The sequence below is a fragment of the Mobula hypostoma genome, chromosome 27 (assembly GCF_963921235.1).
Source record: "Mobula hypostoma chromosome 27, sMobHyp1.1, whole genome shotgun sequence".
NCBI classification, from domain to species: Eukaryota; Metazoa; Chordata; class Chondrichthyes; order Myliobatiformes; family Myliobatidae; genus Mobula; species Mobula hypostoma.
Window position 1 is genome coordinate 19,944,639 of NC_086123.1, and position 22,734 is coordinate 19,967,372.

At 42.1% G+C, this 22,734-nt stretch overlaps 1 protein-coding gene across 6 annotated transcripts in view; it reads left to right on the forward strand.

Annotated features, from left to right (window-relative positions):
• The window catches only part of kdm2bb (lysine (K)-specific demethylase 2Bb), a 254,278-nt gene that overhangs the window by 146,926 nt on the left and 84,618 nt on the right, over positions 1-22,734 (forward strand). For all 6 annotated transcript variants that reach the window (XM_063034449.1, XM_063034451.1, XM_063034450.1 and 3 more), the window contains exon 12: positions 4,382-4,468. In XM_063034449.1, coding sequence (XP_062890519.1) covers positions 4,382-4,468 — 87 coding nt within the window. The remainder of the gene's footprint in view (positions 1-4,381; positions 4,469-22,734) is intronic.

Here is a 22,734-nt window from a genome sequence, read left to right on the forward strand (position 1 = left end):
GGTGGCCGTAGACTCACAAAGAGTTCATCCGCCCTCTGACAGGTTTTGTTCTTAGTCCTGCTGGGTGCCTACACGCCCTCCTCCCTGGTTAACTGAAGTGCACCAGGGGGTGTGCCGGTTGAGAGTCACCGACAACCCGGCCCGAGACAGGTAGTACTGGGCTACGTGGTACCAGTAGCAAGGTAAGGCCCTGACCTGACCTGACGCCGGCCCCCTAGGCCTGAGTTGACGTCGTAGTAGCAGCAGTTATGTTATATGGCTCAGAATGTTGGACAGTATCTAGTAACATGAGGAAATGAATTGTAGCAGCAGAGATGTGGTTTTTGAGGAGGATGCAAAGAATATCATGGACGAAACGAATATCTAACGAGGATGTCATGAACAGAGCAAACACAAAACGAGAAATAATGTATGAGATTATGAGAAGGCAACGTAACTTCATTGGACATGTGATTAGGAAAGAGGAGTTAGAATGCATGGTAATTATGGGAAAGATTGAAGGGAAGAAAGCAAGAGGAAGACAGACAAATGACGATGGAGACAGCAGCCAGAGAACTGGAAATGAATACCAATAAACTGATCCACTTGACCTGAAACAGGAGTGTGTGGGCCATGGCAGTCAAAGCTCAAACTGGGCATGGCACCTGATGATGATGATAATCTCTGATTCTAAACTGGTTTAGTAGGATTCATTTTTAATTTGCATAATTTGCTGAACAAAGTTTGATTTATTGTCCATTGTACAATCGTGCTTCCTGTTCATAATTGCTCCCCGGCAGCCTCTGCAGGAATATATGTTTGCCTAGGTCATTTGAAAGGACTTGGGCAGTGGAACAAAAAAAACTGCTGGAGGGCACCAACCAAGGCCCAACACCAGTCCTAATGCAGGGCCTCAACCTGAAAAGTCAGCCCTTTGCTTCCACAATGGCCCAGCAGTTATTTTCGCCTTAGATTTCTGCATCTGCAGTGTCTGACTAGATGGTAGATTGGGCATGCCTGTGATGCTGATTTCTGTCAAACTCACTCAAATGTAGAATGGCCATATTAGTAAAATTTAAACTGTTGATACTGTATATGAACCTCATAATCTCTTTAATATGATTTACCTTGCTGCTAACTTGCTCATACCTTATCAATTTACATTAATTTAATTAGGGTAATATTGTCAAAGCCATACAGATATTTAATGATAACAGGCATATACAGCAGAGCTGTGTTGATTAATATTTAAATTACGGTGAAAGGGCCTAGCAAGCAAAGATCAAAAGAAGACGGCTGTGGGGAAAATATTTTGGAACATGGTGAGGAGGAGATATGGAGAAACAAGTGGGACTAAGAAAGGTTTTACCCCTTGTGAATTACTGGTTCCAAAACAACATACATACTTCACTTCTGATAGAAGCAGAGACTCAAACTTGGTTAATTTGTTATGTACATTGCGCATTGGTGTTTGAAGTACAAGACAATAAGAATCATTCCTGTTGACAATTTTTTGTGTAAGCTTATGCCAAGCAGATGTGATGGTTTTGTTTCTTTTATGTTAATATTGCCAAGAAATGGAATTTCAAAATAAATAGATTGTGCCCTGGAAGTACAATTGCTTTGTTTTAAAAATTTATATGAATGATTTACAGTACTGAAATTATGAATCAGGTGTATGCTTTTGACCCTGTATATTCAGTCTCTGGTTCTGCACCTGCTTCTTTCAGACTCCGTGGAGCCATTTCTCTTTGTTGCTTAATGGCTTCTAGAAAAGAAGCATGTGACAAACGCTGGATTTGTAATGATGTAGTTAATGTTTTCTTCCCCATCGTATTTGTAAATATAGTAATGTTCTATATTTATCAGGCCAGAGTTCTACTCATTTTAATATACAGTACAAAGGGTACATTGGTGTGGAACTTAAAAGGATGTACAGAGTTCACATTTATCCACTTATCTGCTTGATCTTTGAAATAAACACTCTTGAGGCTAATGCTTAACAACGTGTGGCAGAAAAACAATTTAACACTAAAAATTTCACAAGATAACGATGTGTGGTTCGTAAGAGCATTCAGCCCAGCTAAGATAGTTCAACTGCCAGCTGTGGCATTTTTCGAAGTGCTCTATGTGGAATTTTATACTTAATGTTGATTAGTTTATGTGTGAAGAAAGATCCAAACCTGCACCCTAAAAAGTACCATCCTTTAGGCATCTTACATCTTATATATTAGTCATTTTGAACCCTGACCAGTTTTGTAATTGATTGAAACGCATGTCTAGTCTTGAGCCTTAGTTGTGTTGATAACCTTTGAGTCAGACTGTTGTAGGTTCATTTCCACCCTAGAGACTTAACACTAAAATCAGGGCCAAGAAGGTGCTGCACTGCTGGCAGTTTGTTTTCAGATGAGATGTTAAACTGGAGTCCTGATGAAGGGTCTCAGCCCAAAACATCAGCTCTTTATCCCTCTCCTTAGATGTGCCTGATCTGCTGAATTCCTCCGGCATTCTGTCATCTTGTGTTTCCAACATCTGCATCATCTCTGGCGTTTATGCTGAATTGGAGAGTACATACAATTTAATGCCACGATTTTGATGAGCTGCAAAGTAGTCCTTAGAGTATCCTTGTCAATTTGTACTTGTTAATCAACATCACTACCTAGACAGATTACCTCATCATTATCATGCAGCTGTTTATGAGATCTTTCTGTGCAGTTTGGCAGATACATTTCCCATGTTATAGTCGTCATAGCGCTTAAGTGTCTTCAATGACTGTAAAGTTCTTTGTGGCGTCCTGAAGTTGTGATAAATGTATGTGAATAAATCTTTATCATCATTGTTTATCCACCCATTTTTTCAGGTAGATTTCTATTCTTCAGATGCCAGGGGTAGTGTAATTTCTGTCTTGAGCAGTGAATGCCCCTTCGTGATAGGAACTGGATGCCACATTGAAACCCAGCCTAATAAGTAATAAAATGTTATTATTGTCTCACCATTTGGTTATGTGGTTTTCCATCATGTTGGTTGTCCTGATTGCTTTACTGCGTGAGCTCAACTTGTTCACCAAATCTAATAATCCTCAGTTCCTTTCGCATTTCGTTCATCATTGATATATGTTTTGTCTACTGCTTTGCGCACAGCTTTAATTTGATCTGTATAAAATTACCATTGGTCTGCTTATTTTTAACCATGTCTACCAATATAGACATGGTTAAGAATATTGTATAATTTGCAAAACTTAGCACTTAACATTTGTGTTCTGAATTGTGGCTCTGTGTAAGTAAGAAATAAAAAAAAATGCTCCCAGCATGATTCTGAAAGCAGGATAATAATATTTCTTCTTTTTCTCTTTCCTACTCCTTCCCTAGCTCCATAGATGGGCATTCTTTCTCATTTGTATTCTTGTTTCCTCTCCTTTAACTAGCTCATTACTAATTCATTCTGTTTACCTTTTGAGGCTAAATTCACTTTGCCAAGGGTCTTTTGAAAGTTGGAATACAACAGTATTCCCATGTTGTCACAACTTTGAAATTGAAGAAACTGATCAGGCAGAAATTTTTCTCCTCATTTGAGGAACAATATCAGGGGTTTCTAACCTTTTTTATGCATGGGCCAATACCATTAAGCAAGGGGTCTGTGAACCCCAGGTTGGGAACCTCTGAGTTAGATGGTGCCTGCACCTTGCCTGCAGTGTTTATGTATCTCTTTAAAAATGCATTGTGCCTCAAGGATGATCCGAGCCAAAATAATTCATATTAGTAAAGACGTAAGCAGTTGCAAACAGACAATGGCTTGCATGTTTCTAAACAGATTCCAAGTTGTAGAAGAGGGGGATTGTTTGACTTTTAAAGGAACAGGCTAGATTAAGCATTGCTCTATTTTGAAAGCTACTGTGTTTCAAGTCACCTCCAAGCAATGATGTACTAGCTTCTTTCGAAAAGTCAACAACAGCAATTGCATTTGATGTGAAATGAAATAATAAAGTACCTAAACATTTCACAGAAGGATGGGAACACAATTTTATTTCAGACTCTACCCATCGTTTAACCAGGTGTCCACATGGGTTAACAGCCACGGGGTTCATGAATGAATTGGATATTTTTGTGTGTTACCGTTTGAGCAGTGGAGTTTTTGATAGCTAATTTACAGAAATATGAATGTGGTCAAGGATATGTTAGAAAGGTTGAGCCTAAAGGTAATAAGGCCATGGGTGGGGTTTCAATAGCAGAGGAACTGAGGGAAAAGTGAAAAGTAAAAGAAAAGTCACCAAAATTGAAATAATGTCGTTGAGAATGACGTGTCAATTTACTTTTACTTTCTAGCTAAAATATATGTATATATAATCAAGCTTATTGTGGTTTGATTCCAAAATATTCTTCTCTTTTCTCTGTTGTGAATCTAGACTGTTCTGGAGGAACATGCTGATGATGATCAGAAATTGGCTATTACTGGAGTCCCGATTGTAACATGGCCAAAAAAGACAGTGAAGGTAAGGAGAAATACATGAATAATAAACTGAAAGAAATGCTCAGTTATACTTTTTTTCAGTAATTGTTTCCAGTTGAATTTTTTGTGGTTGTAGAAGAGCAAATGTCTCATTAATATGACCAGGATGTTGTAAATTACAAATAGTCTATTCACAGTCTATGGAATTTGCAAAGCAACATTTTTTTTTGCTTTTGAAAACTCTGGAGTAATTTTGTAAGCCAGTTATGATGTCTTCATTTGAGTTCTTGAGCTGGGATTTATGAAGAAGCATTAAACAGTTGTGATTTCAGGTACCTTTCAAGCTGTGTTGCTTTTTTAAAGATTTTATTTTTGGTAGCACAATTTTGATTTGTGAATTCATAAATTAATGTGATTGAATAAAATATGTTTTATGCAATTTTTAATTTTGCACGCACTGACTTGTACCAACTATTGCAGTGTTAATATATGTTCAGATGTTGTGTTGTTCACTTACACTTTGGGAAAGAATGTAACTCTTGGAGATTGTTAGCTTCAAAAGTCATGGATTCATAATATTGTACAGCGCAAAATGAGGCTGTTCAGCCCACCGTGTTAATGCCATCCTGTTTGTTCAGCTACACTAATTCAATTTGGATTTGTTCTGCATCCTCCTATGCCTTACATTTACAAGTGTCTTTTTAACTGTCTCTTAAACTGAGTGATTGTATCTGGCTCTACTACCAGTATGTTCCAGACATTAACTATTCTCTGTGTAAAGCAAAAACAAAGCTCTCAAATCCCCTTTAAAACACTTCTTGAAGGTCTGTGCCCTCTTGAGTTTGACTCCTTGCCATGGGAAAATTATTATGGGTCTGATAATTTTATATACCTCATTTGGGTTATCTGTTTGCCTCCTTTGCTCCAGAGAGAGACAAACCCAGCCTGTCCAATCTCTTTCCATAATTAAAGTCCTCCAATGCAGGCAAGATCATGGTGAATCTCCTTTGTACTTTATCAATACAGCGGTTGACTTCATTTGTATTGAAATTTACTGAAGGGAATTCTGAGGGAGAAGATCTACCATCACTTAGATAGTCAAGTCTGATCAGTAGTAGTGACAACGGTTTTGTGTGTGGAAAGTCATGTCTGAAAAACCTTTTGGAGTTTTTCCAGAGGTAACTAAGGGAATGGATGAAGCTAGGGTAGTGGATGTTGTCCTTAGGGACTTCATTAAGGCCTTTGACAAGGTTAATCTGGACGGTTAGGTCGCATGGGATTCAGAGGGAGTCAGCGAGGTCAATTCAGAATTGGCTTGGAGATAGAAAGCAGAGGGTTATTCTCCTGGAGGACAGTGATGAGAAGGGTGCCCCATTGGTCAGTATTGCCATCTCTGTTATCCAATATCAATGTATAAGTTTTGGATGTGAATGGACATGGCATGATTAGCAAGTTGCAAATGGATTTTAACTTGGACAAATGTGAGGTGATCCATTTTGGACAGTCAAACCAGGTTAGGACTTGTGTATTTATTTATGGAGATACAGGGTGGTGTACCCCTTTCCGGCCCTTTGAGCCACACTGCCCAGCAATTTCCCAATTTATGGGACAATTTACAATGCCATTATAGGCAACAGCAGGAATTGAACCCCTGTCACCTTTACTATAAAGCATTGTGCTAACCACTACGCTACCATCCTGCCCCAGAGATTGGCAGGGAACCGATGAGCTTGTGGAATGGAGGGGCCTGGGAGTACAAGTACACAGTTCGCTGAAATTGGCTGCATAAGTAAGTAGACAGGGTAGTGAAGAAGGATGCTGGCCTTCGTCAGTTAAGGCATTGAGTTTAGGAGTAGGGACATTATGTTGCAGTTATATAAGTTGCACTTAGAATATTGTGTAGAGTTTTGGTCACCCTGTTGTAGGAACGGTTGCTAAAGAATCAGTTACCAAAGGAGGGTGATGAGCAGCTGTGGAGAGGAGTGGCTGATGATGTAGCAGGGATGGAGTGGGTTAATGGGTGTACACGTAACTGAATTTCTTCACTCCTGACACCGCTATAACAAGTGACTGCATTTTAAGATCTTCATATCCTTCCTAAACTGTGTTGAATAGAATATAACATGAATATAACATCTTGCTCTTAATAATTTCTCCTTTGGCTCCACCCACTTCCTCCAAACTAAAGGTGTAGCTATGGGCACCCGTATTGGTCCTAGCTATGCCTGCCTTTTTGTTGGCTTTGTGGAACAATCTATGCTCCGTGCCTATTCTGGTATCTGTCCCCCACTTTTCCTTCGCTACATTGATGACTGCATTGGCGCTGCTTCCTGCCCGCATGCAGAGCTCGTTGACTTTATTAACTTTGCCTCCAACTTTCACCCTGCCCTCAAGTTTACCTGGTCCATTTCCGACACCTCCCTCCCCTTTCTAGATCTTTCTGTCTCTGTCTCTGGAGACGGCTTATCCACTGATGTCTACTATAAGCCTACTGACTCTCACAGCTATCTGGATTATTCCTCTTCTCACCCTGTCTCTTGCAAAAACGCCATCCCCTTCTTGCAATTCCTCTGTCTCTGCCGCATCTGCTCTCAGGATGAGGCTTTTCATTCTAGGACGAGGGAGATGTCCTCCTTTTTTAAAGAAAGGGGCCTCCCTTCCTCCACTATCAACTCTGCTCTTAAACGCATCTGCCCCATTTCATGTACATCTGCTCTCACTCCATCCTCCCGCCACCCCACTAGGAATAGGGTTCCCCTGGTCCTCACCTACCACCCCACCAGCCTCTGGGTCCAACATATTATTCTCAGTAACTTCCGCCACCTCCAACGGGATCCCACCACTAAGCACATCTTTCCCTCCCCCACTTCTCTGCTTTCCGCAGGGATTGCTCCCTACATGACTCCCTTGTCCATTCATCCCCCCCCATCCCTCCCCACTGATCTCCCTCCTGGCACTTATCCGTGTAAGCGGAACTAGTGCTACACATGCCCTTACACTTCCTCCCTTAACACCATTCAGGGTCCCAGACAGTCCTTCCAGGTGAGGCGACACTTCACCTGTGAGTCGGCTGGGGTGATATACTGCGTCTGGTGCTCCCGATGTGGCCTTTTATATATCGGCGAGACCCGACGCAGACTGGGAGACCGCTTTGCTGAACACCTACGCTCTGTCCACCAGAGAAAGCAGGATCTCCCAGTGGCCACACATTTTAATTCCACATCCCATTCCCATTCTGACATGTCTATCCACGGCCTCCTCTACTGTAAAGATGAAGCCACACTCAGGTTGGAGGAACAACACCTTATATTCCATCTGTGTAGCCTCCAACCTGATGGCATGAACATCGACTTCTCTAACTTCCGCTAATGCCCCACCTCCCCCTCGTACCCCATCTGTTACTTACTTTTATACACACATTCTTTCTCTCACTCTCCTTTTTCTCCCTCTGTCCCTCTGAATATACCCCTTGCCCATCCTCTGGGTTGCCCCCCCCCCACCTTGTCTTTCTTCCTGGACCTCCTGTCCCATGATCCTCTCGTATCCCTTTTGCCAATCACCTGTCCAGCTCTTGGCTCTATCCCTCCCCCTCCTGTCTTCTCCTATCATTTTGGATCTCCCCCTCCCCCTCCAACTTTCAAATCTCTTACTCACTCTTCCTTCAGTTAGTCCTGACAAAGGGTCTCGGCCTGAAACGTCGACTGCGCCTCTTCCTAGAGATGCTGCCTGGCCTGCTGCGTTCACCAGCAACTTTGATGTGTGTTGCTTGAATAGAATATAACATGGTATATTGGGGGTGGGTGGGGGGAGTGGCTAAGGTGTGCGTGTGTGCGCGTACACACATCTTAAACTGTGCAGAAAAAGTGGTTACCCTCTACCTCGTTGGCATGTTTAGTATATTTCACAATCGTACACAATCACATTTCCTTTTCCGGTTTTTGATGCGGATCCTGTTGACAACGTGGAGTCTTCGATGGCTTGTCTGCAGATTTTAGAACTGGCTTATTTATAATGTTTTTATTGAAGAAACTTTTCAGTGCGCACATGTTGTTGTCACTGGGCAAAATATTGCATGGCAGAAGATTTTTGCGCACACTGGTTGTTACAAATTAGAGGGAACATTGGTGTTAACCAGGATTTTATAAAGATTTGAGGGAATTTCTAGCTTTTGTTTTGTATTCATAAAGCCAAGCACCTCATATGTTTTGTTTTTGTCCTTAAGTTATCCTGCCTCATGTAATGATTTGACAGGAAAATAGGGAAAGATAATTGAAGTGTGTTCAAAGCCTAGAGTCATAGAGCATGGAACAAACCCTTTGGCCCAACTTCTCCAGACCGACCAAGATGCCTATCTAAGCTTATCTCACTTGCCTGCATTTGGCTATATCCCTCCAAAAACATTTCCCATCCATGTATCTGTCCAAGTGTTTTCTCAGGTCTCTTTTACATCTTTTCCCCCTCTCGTATCTGTGCCTTCAAACCTTGGACTCCCTAATGACTTCTCCATACGCTCATGATTTTATAAACTCCAATGATGTCACTTCTGTTTCTCCTGTGCTCTGAGAAATAAATGTCAAACATGGCCAGCCTCAGGCCCTCTAGGCCAGGCAGCATCCTCAAATCTCTTCTGAACCCTTTTCAGCTTGACTATCTCATTCTTGACTCAACCGAAAACACTTACCAGGACTGGAAAGGAAAGGGGAAGATGCCAGTATGAGAGATGGAAGGGTGGGGAAGGGAGTACAAGTGAGAAGGGGAATAGGTGAAGCCAGGTGGATGAGGGAGGGGCAATGAAGTAAGAAGCTGTGAGGTGATGTGTGTAAAAGGTTAAGGGCTTGAGAAGAAAAAAAAGCCTGTACGGTGAGGAGAGTGAACCATGGGAGAAAGAGAAGGTGGAGGGGCACCAGGTGAAAGGTGATGGGCTATTAAGATGAAAAGAAGAGGTGGGGGGGCATCACCTGCCTATTACCTCCCCAAGTTCTCTGGCACCCCCCCCCCCACCTCATCTCGTCACCTGCATATTAGCTTCCAGCTTTTTACTCCATCCCCCTCCAATCCCCCACCATCTGGCTTCATCTATCACTTTGAACTCCTTCCCCTCCCCCCACCTTCTAATTCTGGTATCTTCCCCCTTCCTTTCCAGTCCTGATCAAGGGTCTTGGGCCCAAAACGTCAATGTCTATTCATTTCCATGAATGCTGCCTGACCAGCTGAGTTTCTGAAGCATTTAGTGTGTGTTGCTCTGGATTTACAGTATCTGCCAAATCTTTTGTGTTTATAAAGTTGGACCAGCAATGAGAGAAGTCAATACACCTCAAATTTGGCTTAAACAGACTCGTACTGAGTACTTACCAATGCCCTGCTTTCCTGCTTAATGACAAGGAAGCCCAGCCAACTATTGATTATTTGGTGATGTACTTTGAATAGACAGAATATTAAGTATAAGCGAGAGTAAATATGCGATTGGGGAAGCTTTTGTGACTTTGAAGGGGAGGTTGTGATCAAGGTGGAAAATATAGGTGGTTCATGTAACAATTTATGCCAACACTTTTGCTACTGTTTTGCAATTGGTGTAAATTATATAGTACCATTTCTGAGAAGTTTTGATATGAGGAACATTATGTTATTCATTCGCTCCTTAGATAACAGATACTTAAAATGTATCTAGAGCTTAATCTACTACTATCTACTCACCCAGGCAATCCAGCTATTAAAAGTTACATGCAAAGATTATTAGAAATTAACAAATAAGGCTTTGTTGATGTTTAGCTATGTGTGACCTCACTTTTTGACTAGTCAAGAACCTATCAACCTGCGCTTTGAATATACTCAAAATGACTTGGCCTCCACAGCCGTCCATAGCAATGAATTCCACAAATTCACTACCCTCTGGCTAAAGAAATTTCTCCTCATCCCTGCTCTAAATGTATGTCCCTCTATTCTGAAGCTGTGCGCTCTGGTCATAGACTCCCCAACTATAGGAAACATACTTGCCATATCCATTTCATCTAGGCTTTTCCGTTTTGGATAGTTTTCAATTAGATCACCCCTCATTCTTCTAAACTCCAGAAAGTACTGGCCCAAAGCTGTCAAACGTTCTTCGTGTTAACACTTTCATTCCCGGAATCATCCTCGTAAGCCTTCTCTGGACTCTCCAATGCCAGCACATCTTTTCTTAAATAAGGGTCCCAAGACTGCACTCCAAGTGCAGACTGATCAATGCTTGATGAAGCTTCAAAATCACATCCTTGCTCTTGTATTCTAGTCCTCTTGAAATGAATACGAGAAAATCATTTGCCGTCCTTACCTTCTTTACTCAAACTGCAAATTGGATTTTGGATTTTCTCCCCCTTTAGAAAATAGTCTACACCTTTATTCCTTCTGCCAAAGTGCATGACCATTCACATCCGTACGCTTTGGTATCTGATATCTTCTTAAGAAGGCTCAAAGGTTTTCATGCTGTTTTGAATGTATGACATCATATTCATATGACTAAAATTGGTTTAACAGATCTAATATTTTATATTTTTACTAAACGATTTGTTATTTTAGAGGGAAAACAGCCAGGAAGCATACACATGATTAACTTTGTGAGTATTACAGGTTTCCCCCGCCATCCAAAGGTAGAGCATTCCTATGAAACGGTTTGTAAGCCGGAATGTGGTAAAGCGAAGAAGCAATTACCATTTATTTATATGGGAAAAATTTGTGAGCGTTTGCAGACCCAAAAATAACCTACCAAATCATGCCAAATAACACATAAAACCTAAAATAACAGTAACATATAGTAAAAGCAGGAATGATATGATAAATACACAGCCTATATAAAGTAGAAATACTTTTCCACAATCATTGCCGGCACTGTTCTCCGTAGCGAAAATCTCGCGCAAGCGCCGTCGGCAGAAAATCTCACGCAAGCGCTGTTGGCAAAAACACAGCGCAAGCGCTCTCCAGTAACCTTTAAGCTATGAAGCTGCCAAATCATACCAAATAACATGTAAAAATACACAGCTGATATAAAGTAGAAATAATGTATGTACAGTATCACTTACCGGAATTGGGACAACGTCGAGCACACTGATGTTGGAGTGTTAGGCTGAGTCGTCGCAGGTTGGGGTGGTGCAGTGGCCCCACCCTCCAGGCAGCGATCAGATACCGATCCGTGAAGCATGCAGCAGTGCAGCGGTAGCCGGGATGCACACAGCACATCTTTAAGAAAAAAGCCGAAATAAACATGCTAATTAATTAGGTGCCGCCCGGCCCATAAATGTCGGCCCAGATCAGAGGCGGCGCAATTGGCAATGGCCTCTGATCTGGGCCGACATTTACGTGCTTGGCGGCAACTAATTAATTAGCTTGTTTATTTTGGCTTTTTTCTTAAAGATGTGCTGTGTGCCTCCCGGCTACCACTGCATTCTCCGCGAATCGGTATCTGTCCACGGCCTGGGGGTTGGGGTGGTGGGGCACTGAGGTATCATCTCATCGTCGTCTGTTTCCATGAGGGCAGGAAGCTCATCTTCTTCCATGTCTGCCTGCCTCGATGTCGAAGGTCGAGGTTCGTCGTCTGCTGTGGCTGAGGTGGAAGGCTTGCTTGACTGCTGAGCCTCGCGCATTTTTCTATCATACAGTTCTTTGTAAGCACTCAAACCATCTTGCAAATATGCCCTAAACCGACGTACCCTTTCAAAATTAAAGTCGTACTTTATCATTGCAGTGAAAATGTCACACAGTTGCTTCACGTTCAGTTCCTGGACGACTTCACTTTCGCTACTGAATTTGGTTTCGATTGTTATCCTTTCCTCTTCCAATTGCATCAGCTGTTCATCTATCAGTTCTTGGACATGGGATGCCAAAACCTCTTCAACATCATCTTCGTCAGCTTCCACAAGCCAAACTCACTTTGTCCTTACTTCATTCACCACGATCGAAACGCTTAATTATGTCTAGTTTTACGCTAAGTGTAACACCCTTACGAGCTCTTTTAGGCTTTTCCAATAGCTTAGAGCTCATCTTGCAAACGGCTGCTCACAGTCACGTGTTTAAGCAATGCTGGCGAGAATGCCGTTCGGAACCCAGGGGAGAGCGGCTGCTCGGGGTGCGTGCTGCCTTTTATTGGGCGCTGATTTTTTATCGCGCGCTGCTTTTTTTACCGCGCACTGCCTTTTCTCGTAACAGTGAAAACACCTCCTGTTAGCAAAAACAGGTAACTAATGTAGGTCTTTCATAACAGTAAGGTTTCGTAAAGCGAACGTTCGAAAAACGGGGGACACACCTGTACTAGAGTAGGTGTTTGGTTCCCCCTTTTGTTGGATTAATTTATAAATTTAATTGATTAAAGAATTATATTTTTCTCTTCAAACTTATTTCCAAAATTTAGAACTATTGGAACAATCTCTTGTTTCTGTAATTCAGTTGTCTTGTTGAGAAAAGATTTGTTGGAAAGGTTACAGATTCATAGAGCTAAACAGCCCAAAAAACAGGCCCTTCAGTCCGGCTGAGCAAGTTACCTAACTAAGCTAGTCCCATTTGCCTGTGTTTGGCCTATATCTCTCTAAACTAGTGGTTCCCAAACTTCTGGGGTTACTGCTACTTTGGCTTACAAATCACTTCCCCAGTCCCAGCAACATACTTGTCAATCTTTTTAATGTTCTTTTTCAGTTTAAAACCTCCTGTGGTTGACTTTAATTGACAACTACAGCTGGAACCTTGAAAATAAACTATGAGTTTCTGGAAATCTCATTGGTAGCACTCTGAACTAAGATTTCATTCTTTGATACTAAATTGATGAGTGAGAAACGCAGGCAGTCAGGGTAAGTATGTTAGAAACTCGTAGTTACCAGATGAGAAGCTGAGAACTTTTATCCACTGCTATTATTTTCAAATATTCTGTCATATTTCCTTGTGATATGCTTGTCTGACTGCAGATCTGTGTGTAGTTACATTTACAGGCACAGAGTTGAAATATAATTTTCAGTTATGGAAATGCAAACTGATTTTATGAAAAGGAACTAGAAAACCCACCATTTGAGGCACAATTTACCAGCAGTTTTCTAATATTAAATGATGACATTTTATGAGATGGTGGAGTGATTTTTAATACTGAAAATTGTTGTTTTTGGCTTGATATTTAGATGCTTATGGAATCTCTTCTGTTGATTGGTAGGTTTCTCCATTCTGATTGCATTTCTTCTTTCTTTAATTAAGTAAATCTGCATGGTTAATTTAACACCTGAGCAAATCAGAAAAGCATTGCACAGATCTCCTTCATTAAATCTGGCACACAATAAGCATGACTGTAATCTGTAACAGACGTTGTATACAGCTCGTGTATAGATAGATGATTAGGTCAATTAAAAAATCAGTTTTGAATTTCTCTTTCCTTCTTTACGTAATGTCAGTTGAGTACTTGAATTTATTGTTCTGCAACATCCAATATAACAGGTAGTATATAGTTAAAAACTTCATTATCAAAAGAAAAAAAAAGTTATCTTTCAGAATAATACTTCTTGAAGAAAGGCTTTCCATAAAATAAAGTACAATTAAAATGAGACTTGACCCTCATTTTTTTAATCTGTTATTAGCATGCTGATAACCATTTTCTTTACAAGTTCTTTTTTCTCTCTTTAAACAAAGCAGTAACTTTTGCCACCGCTTACATCTGACTTTTGTGAATATTGCTCGTATTTCTAGTTCAGTGAAAGTCCAATGTGCAGAGGGAATGGTGTATAGTATGATCTAAAATTGCTGGTTAAAAAGAATCATGATTCTGGTTTTGTTTTTAATGTAGATATCAGAAATGATCGTCCACAAAATTGCACATACCTAAATAAAGATGGAAATCGGGGAAGTGTCTGACATGTCCCATTCCACCAAAATATAATGACACCCTATCAAGTCTCATTGTTGTTGTACTTGCATAATAAATCCACTGAAAGCTGGCTGGAATGGAACACATTGTCCATGCCATTAAATAAATCTCTCATGGAAATGCGAAACACGTTTAACCCACAAGAGCTTCTAATAGCCTGTAACTTGAATTCTCTACCCATTGTCATTCTAACTTCGGTTTTACGCTTTCTACGTTATTCCAACAAAGCTTGTCAAAGCTAAGGAACACTATGTCGTCTTCTGTTTGGCATGTTTATAGCCTTCAGTTCTCAATTTCAAATTCAACTATTTTAGATGATCAGCCATTCCAGTTTTGACGATGTAAACATTAGAAATAAAAGCATTAGTAAGTCATCAGTACGTCATTGCTGCTCCACTGTTCAGTAAGATTGCATTGAATCTTTATCTCAACACCATTTTTCTGCAGAGACTCCATGTCCCTGGTTTCCATTGCTAGTACTATTAATATTGTATCCCTGTATCCCCCCATTTTTACCATTTCAGCTATTTGTGTCACGTATTTCAAATTCCTTTAGTGCTCTTGCATTTACACCTATTCCAGATGTACCTCTATCCCACTTTCTGCCAGCACAAGGTATGAGTAACTGAGTCTCACCTAGTGTCCATCATATCCTGGACTCCTGTAGTTTTCTGTCTCTTCCCCTCTCTGCAATATGAAATTTGTTCTACTCTTTACAATTCTGATAGTTCTGTTGACCCAAAATGTAAACTTTTTTCTTTCTCTGAAAATGGTGCATAACAGATATTCCAGATTTTCTGTTCTTATTTCCACATTTGTCTGGTTTTACTTCAGATTTTTAGCAACTACATTATTTTGATTTTGGATTGCAGAATTATTGATCAACAACATGCATGTGTTTTTGAATCAGTTTAGATATTACCATGGTATTGGTATCGATAGAAGACTGGTTCACCGGTAGAAGTCAGGGAGTGGGAATAAAGGGGTCCAGAGTTTCAGTGTCCGAAGTAGTCCAGAGGAGGTTGACAAGAAAGATTTCAGGAATGAAGTGCTTAATGTTTGAGGAGCATCTGATGGCTCTGGCCCTATCCATGATGGGGGTTCAGAAGGATTGGAGGGATTTCATTGAAACTTACCTGATATTGTGTGGACAGAGGATGCTTCTATTTGGAGGAGAGTCTAGGATCTGAGGGCACAACCTCTAAATAAGGGGATGTGCCTCTCGAACTGAAATGAGGAGAAATTTCTTTAGCCAGAGGATTGTGATTCTGTGAAATTTGTTGCCACAGAGGGCTATGGAAGTATATTTAAAACTGAGCTTGATAGGCTCTTGATGGATGACATCCATCATTAAGGACCCCCACTACCCAGGATGTGCCCGCTTCTTGTTACCCATCAGGAAGGAGGTACAGAAGCCTGAAAGCACACACTTAGCTATTCAGGAACAGCTTCTTCCTCTTTGCCATCTGATTTCTGAATGAACATTGAACCCATGAACGCTACATCACTACTTTTTTTTATTTGTTTTTTTTTGCATTACTTATTTTAACTGAACTATTTAAAAGACATATATGTATTCAATGTAATTCAGATTTTTCTCCTCTATATCTGTTTATCATGTTAACAAATTTCACGGCACATGCCGGTGATATTAATTCTGATTCTGAGGTAAAGGGATAAAGTCAGCCATGATTGAATGGCAGAGCAGACTCAATGAGCTAAGTAGCCTAATTCTGGCCCTATAATCTCTGGTCTTATGAATTAACTTCTCTAATTGGCATTTCGTGGTTCAGACAGATCAGTTTAAAAAGAATTACATAGTTTCATTCCTAGTTCATAAAGGTTGCAAATCCTGAGTGAGAGGCACTCTACCAAAGTGGCTTTTAAATTACAAGTACTAAAGCCAGCAATGTCTGGGAGCATGTTTGAATACAATACAACGTGGCATATTCATTGCTCTTACGATCAAAAACTCATAGAAATAGGAGATGCCTTGGTTAATTGATTTGGTCATGGATATTTTGTAGATATTCAGCTTTAAGCTACAATGATGGGATTTTGTTGTACTTTATTCTAAAGCTGGCAGTTTATTTTGGAAGGAGAATGGATAGTGGACATGAAGTAGTGCTAGTGGAAAAACCGTGCCCTTTTCTCACCAACACACACTTCGCAAGTAACTGGATAGCTTTGGGAACAGAGATCCTTTTCTTTCCACAACTTAAATTGGTAAATTAGTTAACTGTTAATTGTACTGAGGTACAGAGAGAAACTTGTCTTGCATACAGAGCAATTTGTTACAACAGTGCATTAAGCTAACAGAAGGAAAAACAATAACTGAGTGCAGAATAAGGTATTACAGTTATGGAGAAAAGTGCAGTGCAGGTAGACAATGAGGTGTAAGTTCTTAATGAGATGGATTGAGAGGTTAAGAGTCCATTCTTGTACCCGGGAACTGTTCAATGGTCTCATAACAACTAGATGAAAGTTCTCCTTGAGTCTGATGGTACCTACTTTCAGACTTTTGTACCTTCTACCTGATGGAAGAGGAGAGTTAAAAAGAATGTCCAGGATAGTTGGGTCTTTGATTTTCAATTCTGAAATTTTCACAGTTCTTATCTTCACACTATTCGAAGAAGGAGTCTGAGAGTCTGAGTGGGAGTGCCGAAAAAGAGATTTTTGAAATTTTCGTTTTTTTTTCTCCAACGGCTTTCTGAGAGGCGGGACTGCGCAGGCGTGTGACGTCGGGCAGTGCAGCGCGGCAGATTTAAAAGGGCAGACATCCTGCTTCGGATTTGATTCGAAGAAGGAGTCTGAGAGTCTGAGTGGGAGTGCCGAAAAAGAGATTTTTGAAATTTTCTTTTTTTTTTCACCAACGGCTTTCTGAGAGGCGGGACTGCGCAGGCGTGTGACGTCGGGCAGTGCAGCGCGGCAGATTTAAAAGGGCAGACATCCTGCTTCGGATTTGATTCGAAGAAGGAGTCTGAGAGTCTGAGTGGGAGTGCCGAAAAAGAGATTTTTGAAATTTTCGTTTTTTTTTCTCCAACGGCTTTCTGAGAGGCGGGACTGCGCAGGCGTGTGACGTCGGGCAGTGCAGCGCGGCAGATTTAAAAGGAACAGAGCCTCAGAGAGCGGGCAGCGTAGTTTGCGGGCGGCGGAGTGAGCCGGGAGCAGAGTGAAGACTTAAGGGCTTCGGCTCACCGGGCTTAGGCGGAAGCGGGCGAGGCGAGGAAGGTTTGACATTCATTTTCTGTTGCTATCTGAGGAGAGGGGCATTATGACTGTGAGGGCAGTTTGCTGTTCTCGGTGTCGGATGTGGGAGGCCCTGGAGTCTCCAAGCCTCCTGGACGTCTACATCTGCGCCAAGTGCATCGAGATGCAGCTCCTAAGGGACCGCGTTACAGAACTGGAGCTGCAGCTCGATGACCTTCGTCTGGTCAGGGAGAGTGAGGAGGTGATAGAGAGGAGTGGAAGGCAGGTGGTCACGCCGGGGCCACGGGAGGCAGACAAGTGGGTCACGGTTAGGAGGGGGAAGGGGAAAAGGAAGGTGATGGGGAGTACCCCGGCGGCTGTGCCCCTTAACAACAGGTACTCCTGTTTGAGTACTGTTGGGGGGGACAGCTTACCCGGGGGAAGCGACAGTGGCCCTGCCTCCGGCACAGAGTCTGGCCCTGTAGCTCAGAAGGGTAGGGCAAGGAAGAGGAGGGCAGTTGTGATAGGGGACTCGATAGTAAGGGGGTCAGATAGGCGATTCTGTGGACGCAGTCCAGAGACTCGGATGGTAGTTTGCCTCCCTGGTGCCAGGGTCCGGGATATTTCTGATCGTGTCCAAGATATCCTGAAGTGGGAGGGTGAAGAGCCAGAGGTCCTGGTACATATAGGTACCAATGACATAGGTAGGAAAAGGGATGAGGTCCTGAAAGAAGAATATAGGGAGCTAGGAAGGGAGTTGAGAAAAAGGACCGCAAAGGTAGTAATCTCGGGATTACTGCCTGTGCCACGCGACAGTGAGAGTAGGAATGCGATGAGGTGGAGGATAAATGCGTGGCTGAGGGATTGGAGCAGGGGGCAGGGATTCAAGTTTTTGGATCATTGGGACCTCTTTTGGCGCAGGTGTGACCTGTACAAAAAGGACGGGTTACACTTAAATCCTCGGGGGACCAATATCCTGGCAGGGAGATTAGCGGGGGCTACTGAGGTGACTTTAAACTAGAATGGTTGGGGGGTGGGAATCAAATTAAAGCGGCTAGGTGTGAGGAGGTTAGTTCACAACAGAGGGATGGGAACCAGTGCAGAGAGACAGAGGGGTGTAAAGTGAGCGTAGAAGCAAAAAGTACAAAGGGGAAAAGTAAAAGTGGCAGGCCGACAAATCCAGGGCAAGCATTAAAAAGGGCTAAGAGAGTTGTAAAAGAGTGCCTGAAGGCTTTATGTGTCAATGCAAGGAGCATTCGTAATAAGGTGGATGAATTGAAAGTGCAGATTGTTATTAATGATTATGATATAGTTGGGATCACAGAGACATGGCTCCAGGGTGACCAGGGATGGGAGCTCAACGTTCAGGGATATTCAATATTCAGGAGGGATAGACACGAAGGAAGGGGAGGTGGGGTGGCGTTGCTGGTTAAAAAAGAGATTAACGCAATAGAAAGGAAGGACATAAGCCGGGAAGATGTGGAATCGATATGGGTAGAGCTGCGTAACACTAAGGGGCAGAAGACGCTGGTGGGAGTTGTGTACAGGCCACCTAACAGTAGTAGTGAGGTCGGAGATGGTATTAAACAGGAAATTAGAAATGTGTGCAATAAAGGAACAGCAGTTATAATGGGTGACTTCAATCTACATGTAGACTGGGTGAACCAAATTGGTAAAGGTGCTGAGGAAGAGGATTTCTTGGAATGTATGCGGGATGGTTTTTTGAACCAACATGTCGAGGAACCGACTAGAGAGCAGGCTATTCTGGACTGGGTTTTGAGCAATGAGGAAGGGTTAATTAGCGATCTTGTCGTGAGAGGCCCCTTGGGTAAGAGTGACCATAATATGGTGGAATTCTTCATTAACATGGAGAGTGACGTAGTTAATTCAGAAACAAAGGTTCTGAACTTAAAGAGGGGTAACTTTGAAGGTATGAGACATGAATTAGCTAAGATAGACTGGCAAATGACACTTCAAGGATTGACGGTGGATATGCAATGGCAGGCATTTAAAGGTTGCATGGATGAACTACAACAATTGTTCATCCCAGTTTGGCAAAAGAATAAATCAAGGAAGGTAGTGCACCCGTGGCTGACAAGAGAAATTAGGGATAGTATCAATTCCAAAGAAGTAGCATACAAATTAGCCAGAGAAAGTGGCTCACCTGAGGACTGGGAGAAATTCAGAGTTCAGCAGAGGAGGACAAAGGGCTTAATTAGGAAGGGGAAAAAAGATTATGAGAGAAAACTGGCAGAGAACATAAAAACGGACTGTAAAAGCTTTTATAGATATGTAAAAAGGAAAAGACTGATAAAGACAAATGTAGGTCCCCTGCAAACAGAAACAGGTGAATTGATTATGGGGAGCAAGGACATGGCAGACCAATTGAATAATTACTTTGGTTCTGTCTTCACTAAGGAGGACATAAGTAATCTTCCAGAAATAGTAAGGGACAGAGGGTCCAGTGAGATGGAGGAACTGAGCGAAATACATGTTAGTAGGGAAGTGGTGTTAGGTAAATTGAAGGGATTGAAGGCAGATAAATCCCCAGGGCCAGATGGTCTGCATCCCAGAGTGCTTAAGGAAGTGGCCCAAGAAATAGTGGATGCATTAGTGATAATTTTTCAAAACTCGTTAGATTCTGGACTAGTTCCTGAGGATTGGAGGGTGGCTAATGTAACCCCACTTTTTAAAAAAGGAGGGAGAGAGAAACCGGGGAATTATAGGCCGGTTAGCCTAACGTCGGTGGTGGGGAAACTGCTGGAGTCAGTTATCAAGGATGTGATAACAGCACATTTGGAAAGCGGTGAAATGATCGGACAAAGTCAGCATGGATTTGTGAAAGGAAAATCATGTCTGACGAATCTCATAGAATTTTTTGAGGATGTAACTAGTAGAGTGGATAGGGGAGAACCAGTGGATGTGGTATATTTGGATTTTCAAAAGGCTTTTGACAAGGTCCCACATAGGAGATTAGTGTGCAAACTTAAAGCACACGGTATTGGGGGTAAGGTATTGGTGTGGGTGGAGAATTGGTTAGCAGACAGGAAGCAAAGAGTGGGAATAAACGGGACCTTTTCAGAATGGCAGGCGGTGACTAGTGGGGTACCGCAAGGCTCAGTGCTGGGACCCCAGTTGTTTACAATATATATTAATGACTTGGATGAGGGAATTAAATGCAGCATCTCCAAGTTTGCGGGGACACGAAGCTGGGTGGCAGTGTTAGCAGTGAGGAGGATGCTAAGAGGATGCAGGGTGACTTGGATAGGTTGGGTGAGTGGGCAAACTCATGGCAGATGCAATTTAATGTGGATAAATGTGAAGTTATCCACTTTGGTGGCAAAAATAGGAAAACAGATTATTATCTGAATGGTGGCCGATTAGGAAAAGGGGAGGTGCAACGAGACCTGGGTGTCATTATACACCAGTCATTGAAAGTGGGCATGCAGGTACAGCAGGCGGTGAAAAAGGCGAACGGTATGCTGGCATTTATAGCGAGAGGATTCGAGTACAGGAGCAGGGAGGTACTACTGCAGTTGTACAAGGCCTTGGTGAGACCACACCTGGAGTATTGTGTGCAGTTTTGGTCCCCTAATCTGAGGAAAGACATCTTTGCCATAGAGGGAGTACAAAGAAGGTTCACCAGATTGATTCCTGGGATGGCAGGTCTTTCATATGAAGAAAGACTGGATGAACTGGGCTTGTACTCGTTGGAATTTAGAAGATTGAGGGGGGATCTGATTGAAACGTATAAGATCCTAAAGGGATTGGACAGGCTAGATACAGGAAGATTGTTCCCGATGTTGGGGAGGTCTAGAACGAGGGGTCACAGTTTGAGGATAGAGGGGAAGCCTTTTAGGACCGAGGTTAGGAAAAACTTCTTCACACAGAGAGTGGTGAATCTGTGGAATTCTCTGCCACAGCAAACTGTTGAGGCCAGTTCATTAGCTATGTTTAAAAGGAAGTTAGATATGGCCCTTGTGGCTACAGGGGTCAGGGGGTATGGAGGGAAGGCTGGGTTCTGAGTTGGATGATCAGCCATGATCATAATAAATGGCGGTGCAGGCTCGAAGGGCCGAATGGCCTACTCCTGCACCTATTTTCTATGTTTCTATGTTTCTATGTTTCTATTGATATACATATTGATGTGCTTTGATTTTGAAGATTCTTTTCATATTTTTATTATTTCATATTTTCTCAAACTCATGCCATTTGGCACGTTGGTCCATGCCAGCCCTTACAGCAATCCAGCTCCCTAATTTCCCTGAAACGAATTATCTATAAATGGCCCTCAACTTCACTGATTCTCCTATCACTCACCTACACTTGAGATAACATATAGTAACCAGTTAACCTTCCAACCAACACATCTTTGAGATGATTTAGTAGACTGGAGTACCCAGGAGAAATCCACATGTTCACAGGGACAACGTGTTAACTTCTTGCATATAGCAGTGGATGTCATGTTCGATATTGGTGGCTGGAGCTTTGAGAGAGCCGGACTACCTGTTATACCACTGTGTCACAGCAATGTTGATTCTGTTCAGATCCCATGTTCCTCCAGGTTGTTTCACCTCCACTTTCTTTCATGCCATACTTGTGACTTCTATTATCGAGATGTCAAGTTCTAGAATTTGCTCCCGGTGGCCATTAAGTCTTTCTAACGTGCCTTGACAAAATCTTTTCGTCACCTTTACTGCTTGCATCATTAGTTGCAAATGTGTCTGATGATGCCGTGCAATGTACAGTTTATGCAGTTAATACAGACTGTTTTTGTGGTGATGGATCTTTAATATAGTGTGTTTAGATTTGCAGTGTGTGCACCACCATCATCTTTTGATGTACAATCTAGTTAGGCAATATGGTGCCTATATTCATTCCTCTGAGCTAAAAAACTGCATTTTTAATCCCATCAAAACTTAATGTTTGATTTCAGTTATTAAAATGGTCTTTAAAATGAAATTTTAAAGCCTAGGTCTTACTTGATATGTGAATAGATGCACAAGGTACCATTGCACTATTTGGAAGACGAGAGAAAATTCAATTTGCACAACATTGCTATCTTGGTTAACAACACATCACAGCAACTCGGGGGGTGGGGGGGGGGGCAGGGGTGAAACAGACCTGCTGGTACTTATTGAAATCTGAAGCAAATCTTCAGGAGCTAAAGAACAGATGGTGCTTGGAAAGCAGAAGCACTCAACAATTAGTCTATAACCACAATACACATGCATTCTGCTGTGCTGTCAAGG